This window comes from Xenopus laevis, chromosome 2S (genome assembly GCF_017654675.1).
Source record: "Xenopus laevis strain J_2021 chromosome 2S, Xenopus_laevis_v10.1, whole genome shotgun sequence".
Lineage (NCBI taxonomy): Eukaryota > Metazoa > Chordata > Amphibia > Anura > Pipidae > Xenopus > Xenopus laevis.
This window is the reverse complement of record NC_054374.1, coordinates 63799819-63807853: the sequence shown is the minus strand read 5'-3', so window position 1 is coordinate 63807853 and position 8035 is coordinate 63799819. Positions and strand designations below refer to the sequence as shown.

At 35.7% G+C, this 8035-nt stretch overlaps 1 protein-coding gene across 1 annotated transcript; it reads left to right on the top strand.

The window, feature by feature from the left end:
• Window positions 1-343: 343 nt before the first annotated feature.
• il10.S (interleukin 10 S homeolog) lies at window positions 344-7678 on the top strand. Its single transcript, XM_018248728.2, has 5 exons — window positions 344-673; window positions 3037-3099; window positions 4158-4298; window positions 5473-5538; window positions 7257-7678. Exons 1-5 carry the CDS (start codon window positions 515-517, stop codon window positions 7344-7346), a joined length of 519 nt encoding a protein of 172 aa, XP_018104217.1. The 5' UTR covers window positions 344-514; the 3' UTR covers window positions 7347-7678.
• The last annotated feature ends 357 nt before the right edge of the window (window positions 7679-8035 follow it).

Sequence of the window (8035 nt, the reverse complement as noted above, 5' to 3'; positions counted from 1 at the left end):
ATAAGAGAAAAATCACAATTAGTTAATGACTGACAAATGCATTGGTTAACAAAACAATTAATATCAAAATAGTTTACAATGACAAAATGCAAGCTAAAGCATTACTGATAAGAGTAAAAGAGACATTACTATGAGTGTGTGAATTTTTTTTCCAAACCTGCACACAGAAAAAGAATTTCAAAAGGGCTACAAATTGCATATTCGCTGCTCATGTGAGATACTTTTAAATTTAAAACCATAAGCAAAGTATTGATCATATTTACTATAACCCCCAGCAAAAAAACTCTGAAACCACAGACAAAGTAATTTACAAGAACTAAGATGAGCATAAGCTGTTGGGGGGTGGCTAAGGAAATTCTATTAGTGGGGTTAGGGTGGGGGTTAAAAGGAAGTTGTTTTTTTTTTTTTCTAAAGGGGAAATTGGATTACTATATAAATCGAACAATGAATGCTGTAATATTGTGTAAGTTTGTGTACAAAACTCTTCAGTTCATTGAAGTCTTTATTTGGAAAGATGAAATTTTGCCTGCTGTTGACCTTGTTCTTTTTTACATGCAAAACAGTGAGATGTCAAAGTGGAGATGCTGAGGGAAGTTGCCACCGTGTAGTTAACATATTCCCTGCTAAACTCAAAGAATTGAGGGCTACCTTTCAGAAGCTCAAAAATTTCTTTGTAAGTATTACAGAAATTTATATTTTTTTCCGTATCTGTGTAATTCTCTATTCTGTAGTAAAGTAAATGTTATTTCTTGATATCCCTCTTCCTGTCCTGTATTTGCTTGGACTCTAAGCTCGTTCTTTATGCAATACATCAGCTAAATGTTCCTGTACATGTGCAGTGCTATTCAGAGGAATTCTAAACATTTGTTGACTAAATGAAAAGGCAGAGTTGCCACAGATGCCTATAGAGGGTTTTTGGAGTCAAAAATCAGTTTCAAAGAGATTAATACTGCAAAATAGCTGGTGATTCATTTGGCCACCTTGGAACCATGTCTGTGAGGATAAGAAACAATATACTCAACTCCAGAATGCACTTCAAATTAATAAGCATTTACATGGCAGGGAATTACACATTTATTTTTACATGTACAATGGCAACAATGTAGAATTAAAGTTTGAAGCCTTCGCTTACTTAAGGAATTCTTATATGCCACAGCTGCCACAACCCGTAGTAAATCCCTGCCTAGAAACTATATTATTCTAACCACTTTTCTCCCTTCAGCAAAACCAGGGAGTGGGCGACAGTAGAGAGATTAATTTCTTAGTGGTTGCATGGTGCTGCTTTAAGTTTAAAGCATAAATATGTGGTCAATGGAACACAACTTTGCACTACTTACAGCAGTTTTAGGCTGCCTGAGGTTTTACAGCTTTTGATGAACTACAACACCCAGCATCCCACTTAAAGGAAAGGTTTAATAGGGGGGCTGAGTGAATTATTTGAAGGAGTGCCCCAAAGAGATGGCCCTTTATTTGTATGGGATCACGTACTTTAGCATTTTTGGAAATGTAAAGACAATGATAGTTTTGGCATATATACTTATACTATATAAATATTTGCAATGCAGTTTAAAGCTTTATAACTGCAGTGGAGCTGAATACTGGCTAATGTAACATTGAGTTTCAACTAGTAGTGATTAAGCCAAGCAACTTGATCAGTCAGTTTATACTGACCACTGAGAATCTCCAAAGATGGCCCTTTAGACTTGCCAGGGTACACACGCTCCTTTTTAAATATAATGGAGCTGATGCTGGGGCATTTTTATCAAAGGGTGAGAACAAAGTATGTCGCAGATCACTAGAAGTTTAATTCACAGCTTTATATACACTTTATGTTCCATTTATAGGTATGCATTTTTTAAAGGCTGAACGCCCAATTTCATGCCCATGAATCCCTTCAAAAGCTATCAAATTGGCCTCTGATGGACCACAACAAACTCTATTTTAGCCCTTTTATAAATCTCCCCTTAGTCTTTCCCTTTAATTCAGGCTGCCTAAAGTACACAAGCATCATGTCTAAATTGCCTGTGTTCAGTCTGCAGCATTCCTAAGTGGATTTTATAATAGAAAGAATATTTTGTTGCCAATTGATTTTGCAAAAAGAATACAATGAGTTTTCAATATGATATTAGAAATATGACACAGAAAAGCCTTTCTTCAGTTACAGCAACCAGGGCAGAAGGTGCATTTTAATATGCTCAGATCTGTTGCCAACATTCATGAAAAAAGCATATCCTCTATCTGGTTCTCTGCCCTGTAGTACAGAGGCAGCTGCATCTAAAGGCTCATAGTTCAGTTATAATGGCTTGTTTACAGTTATCATGGACATAGTTGTTTTGCTCCTAGTTGGGTTCATAGATACAACAGTCTATTCTACAGATTTACAACATTAACTCTGCTCCAAAGAATTATTTCTTGTTATATTCTGTGTTTATCAATGATGGTTGTCTGAAAGCTCATATATTTCTGTACATCTGCATCAGCATAATATTACAAAAAAGGCTGTCACTACATAATAGCAAGTACACGTGATCAATACTGTGGTCAATTTGCTCTTACCTTGATGCTTTGCTTGCTTTAGTAAAAATTTATAACATTTTTCATCAGTCCTGCTTTTGTGTGAAAAGAAACATTCTCCAGAAATTGACAAAATAAGTTATTAATTGCAGAAATGAAATACGTTTGAGTGGAGCAGGATCAGAGTCACGAGAGAGTTGAAGCGAAGGAAGTGCTCTCTCTCTCTCTGTATGACAATGCTGTTCCTATCTTTCTGCTAGTATATCCATGACTCATTGTGTTACATAAATACAATCTCTCAAATTAAAGAGAAAGCACTTACCTCATATGTACTGGGAAGTGGAATGTGTATCATGTCCGTGATCGCATTTCTAAACCCTACCATAGAACCATAGACACAACAGCAACTACATTTGAAGGTTATTTTAACCAGAATTACATTTCAGAATAATGAATCATCATCATTTATTTATATAGCGCTGTCAAGATAGATTTAATATTTTGTGTTGTTCCTTCCTCCAGCAAATGAAGGATAACAACCTGGAGACTGTTTTACTTCAAAATGATCTGTTACAGGAATTCAAGGTAAGAACCCCTTTATGGCTCCTGTATTAAACTAGTACAAATATTTTTATTTAAAAAGCGATATATGTAGTGCATGCAGCCAGGTACAGTGGAATAAACAAGGTTCAATAGATTTGTGAAATAAAACTAAATACAACATATTGTTACATTCAAGTTGAAGTATTAAGTATAAAAGAGACAAGAGGAAGCAGCCCTTGCCTCACAATCTAAGTCAATCGTATTAGATTCTAATGGTGCTAAAAGTACAGTACAGTAATGGGAGCCATGATTCTCACTGAGCTGCATAAATCCACATTGGTGGCAAAACAATTCTACTGGGTTTATTCAATGTTTAAATGATTTTTAGCAGACTTAAGATATGGTGATTAAAATTACTGAAAGATCTCTTTTCAGAAATAGATAATACCACATAACTAGTGGAAACAAAACAATCTCATATAGGAAGAAGTAAAAAGTTCCCCCAAAAATTTATGGCTGCCCAATTATTTAACATTTTGCATTTAATTTACTGTTTTTATACATAGACCCTGTTTAAGAGGAGGACATCAGACACTGGGATGTAAACTCATCCATTTACTAACCAAAGTTAGGTCTCAGTCTTCTGCCATATATATTAACGCGTGTTTTCTGTACAATGTATTGTGCATTAGGAGTAAGGAGTCTATTAACACCTACTGTTATCTAAATTAAAAGACATTGGGCCAGATTTAATTAAGTGAGAAAAAGTTATCTCACAATTTATCAAGTGAAAACTCAAGGAAGAGATTGAATCCAAGGTGAAAACACTTTTCTTCAAATCCAGTTCCAGTTGTTTTACCCATAGACTTCCATGGTTTTCACGTGATAAACCATGAGATACGTTTTTCCCAATTGAATTGCATCTCAAATTGACTTTTCATGTGATAAACCTTTTTTTCCCTGAACTGAATCTGGCCCATTCTATGAAAAGTTGATTTAATTATACAACCCTCGTAAATTCGCTGTGCCGTTTTCTAAACTGTTTATAAAAAAAATTAAAATGATTTGATGAGTGTATCTTTACTTCTTTGCTACTGCAGGGTAATATGGGATGCCGGTCTGTGTCTGAAACAATTCGATTCTACTTGGAAGATGTTTTACCACAAGCCAATCATTATAAAATGAATGTCAACTTTCTCCAAGATAAGTTGCTGGATCTTAAGCACACCCTGAGACGCTGTGTAAGTGTGGGAGGTTACCACAAGAAAACTAGATATTTATCAGTTTTTCGCATGTTTTTATAGGTGCCATTTTCTGAAAGAAATTGATCACAACTCACAATGTGAGAAAAATTGCATTTAGTGTGTTTACACTTGAGAAAACATAGGCAACAGATGATAGATATATGTGAATAATACAACACAAAATGCCCTGTGAAAAGACATTCTAATTTTGCTAAATCTGTTCCTAATTGTGAGCAACATGTAAAGTCAGGGCACTGATGGAAAAAAGCTTTCTCCCTGTTTACTTAAGTTGCAACTAGGGTTACCATCCTATATATTTATCTTTCTTCCCTAGTAATAACATTGGGATCAACCATCATTTTTACCGGCCAGGCCGGAAAAATACCGGGCAGGTGGCAACCCTAGTTGCAACCAGCATGGGCTCAACTCAATTTTAAAGCCATCCTTCTAGTTTACAGTACCTTGAAACTATGGCCTACTCCAGGGCATTGTTTTCACATGGTGATGCCATCCATCATCAAAGATAGCAGCAGAAAAAAAGAGGTAGTATAAATATATATATATATATATATATATATATATATATATATATATATATATATATATATATATATATATATATATATATATACATATATATATATATATATATATATTAAATATTCCACCAGTGCCCCAGTGCATCCATGTCATTGTAAAAGAGCATTTTGAGTGTACATGCAAACAGATTGTTGCTGAAAGTTATGTGCGTTTATAGTGACACAACCTTCCTCATTAAGAAGGTAGTTTCATAATAATCACAAACATTAAAAAAATAAGCAATTGTGAGGGAAAAAAAGGAAGAGGCATCCAGTGTATTAAGATGACTCAATATCGGATGACTAAAACTGGGTAGCTTGGAGATGTCAGTTCTGAATTCTCTCCCTTTTTGTGCACACCCTCCAACCAGTGTTACTAGAGTCATGCAATAGGATTACACAATCCTGAAGTATTTATGTGCACAGTTTTACAACACTGATGAGTAAATATCTGTGTTATATTTATGTAAGGATTCCTATCTGTTACCAGCACACAAAACATAGGCTAATATGAATTGAAATTGAAGTCATTCTGCATTACCAACCAAGTTTACATGAAATTAACTGCTGTCTTCTCCTGGTTCCTTCGACAGCACAATTTCCTCCCATGTGAAAGAAAAAGCAAGGCTATCAAGGAGATTAAGCAAACATATAATAAGGTGAGTTCATGGTATTATGAAAAAAATATAAAATAGATATATCTGACTGGTGGACAAAATGCAGTTGGTTATGTATCTAGCACAATAGTCATCATTTACATGATACATAGGGGCCGATTCACTAAGGGTCGAATATCGAGGGTTACTTAACCCTCGATATTCGACTAGGAACTAAAATCCTTTGACTTCGAATATCGAAGTCGAAGGATTTAGCGAAGATAGTTCGATCGAATGCTCGAAGCATAATTCCTTCGATCGAACAATTAAATCCTTCGAATCGAACGATTCGAAGGATTTAAATCCAACGATCGAAGGAATATCCTTCGATCAAAAAAAGTTAGCCAAGCCTATGGGGTCCTTCCCCATAGGCTAACATTGACTTAGGTAGCTTTTAGATGGCGAACTAGGGGGTCGAAGTTTTTTTTAAAGAGATAGTACTTTGACTATCGAATGGTCGAATAGGCGAACGATTTTTACTTCGAATCATTCGATAGTCGTAGTCGAAGGTCGAAGTAGCCCATTCGATGGTCGAAGTAGCACAAAAAAAACTTCGAAATTCGACGTTTTTTAACTTCGAATCCTTCACTCGAAGTTAGTGAATCAGCCCCATAAAGAATTATTCAAAGCTCCAGACTAATCGTCACGCTGCTAAGCCACTTTCATAGTTTCCAAATTGCACATTAACTTCCCTAAACAAATGCTTTAAAATAAGCAGTGACACAAGCATGACTATGCTTATGTAGATACATTTTACCTTCCTTATTGCATGTTGCTCAACACAGTGGGCCAGACATGCATCTATGGTGCGTGCGGATCTCCTTTCACGTGCTGCACACATAAATAAGGCCTTAAAAGGACAAATAGTACAAGGGAATCCCTAAGATGACGTGGTTCATGGTATTACTCAACACACTTTATGAGAAAATATAGGAAAGTTATGTCTACCGTAATGTCTGCATTTTCAACCAGTTTCCCAGGCCTTCAGTGACATCAAACAGTATCCTACAAAAAGGAATGTGAGATAATAAAGAAGCCTGTGGCTAGACTATGAAAACAGTTGGGGTTATTTAATAAAAGACACAGAGTTTGCCCAGGTGCAGTAACTCAATCAGTAGATAGCATTTACTGGTCACCTGTTTTAAAGCAAACATTGTATTGGTTGTTATGAGTTACCACTATTAGTGCCTTTTATTACATATGGGGAAATGTATCCTGCATCTGCAACTCAAGCAGAGTTAATAATTAAAATACTAAGCAGAATACTAAATAAACAGCAGCATGATGCATTCATTACATTCATATTTCCAGCAATAGTACAACAGTCTGGAGATAAACAGCTTGCACCATCAGAGATACTTTGGGCCCAATACAAGAACCTATTAAGGAAAGTTATGCACTTATAGACTGTTGTCAGCATGAAATCAATGCACTTTTTCATTTAAAACCTCGAGTTACTATTTTGTGGAAAAGGCTCACTTTACCAGTATACTCTAGATATGCAAGATCTATTTATGCAAACATGATGAGTTATAATGACCTATTAATTAGCTTTCCTTACCATAAATGATTAGATTTTAAATCATTACCTGACTACGCCAAGGAAGATAATTGTAGTAGATACTTGTAGTCGTGAACTACACCTTAGAAAGAGGAATGGCAATTTTTATCATAAAGATATCAATGCTTGCTTGAATTTGTTTATTATTTCCTCTTATCAGATGCGTGAACAAGGCCTGTACAAGGCAATGGGAGAATTCGATATTTTGATTGACTACATAGAGGAATATCTCATGTCCAGGAAGAAGTAGACTGGAAAACCTTCAATTTCTTTATATACTGGTTTATCGGGGGCTGTGGGGGGCAGCAAAGTTTCTATATGTTTACACAGATGGCATGTTTTAATGCCGTCCTATTTTTCTTGGGGCTTTTTTGTGAAACACAACACAAGGAAAGCTCCATTTAAAGAATCCTATTTTATGTAGCTGCATATTATTTAAGATAAAAGTTAAGAATGTTTGTTACATTCACATTGGATCGCGCATCTCTTTACATGTGTCAATTCCGTAGAGAATGGGTTATGATATTTAAAGGGGACCCGCCACCCAAAAAAATTATTTGAAATACTATTTTATCATGTTAGTCAAGCAAAATGAACTTTAATACACTGTATAAATTATTTGAATATTGTTTCCATCAGTTTGGGACTCATAATTATAGCAAGCAGGCAGGAGCCATTTTGTGGACACTGTTATTAAGACAAGTCTTGCATCAGCTCAGAATCTTGTTTGTGCACCAGAATGGGGGACCCGAAGTTCATCCCCATGCCCTGGTTACACAATTAAATGGTTAAGAGAACTGGGGGAATGTTGGGAGAGCAGTGACACCTAGGAAGTGCTGAATGGAAAGTGAAAGTAATTGTCTGCCCCGCCTCTATGCCTAGGCATAGAGGAGGGGCAGGCAATATTTGATTGACAGCTGATATTTTTAAATGGGTTTA

Coding starts and splice junctions, on each gene's coding strand:
- il10.S (XM_018248728.2), top strand. CDS start 515: ATGAAATTTTGCCTGCTGTTGACCTTGTTCTTTTTTACATGCAAAACA. Junction 3,100..4,157: donor ATCTGTTACAGGAATTCAAG/GTAAGAACCCCT, acceptor TTGCTACTGCAG/GGTAATATGGGATGCCGGTC. Junction 5,539..7,256: donor TTAAGCAAACATATAATAAG/GTGAGTTCATGG, acceptor TCCTCTTATCAG/ATGCGTGAACAAGGCCTGTA.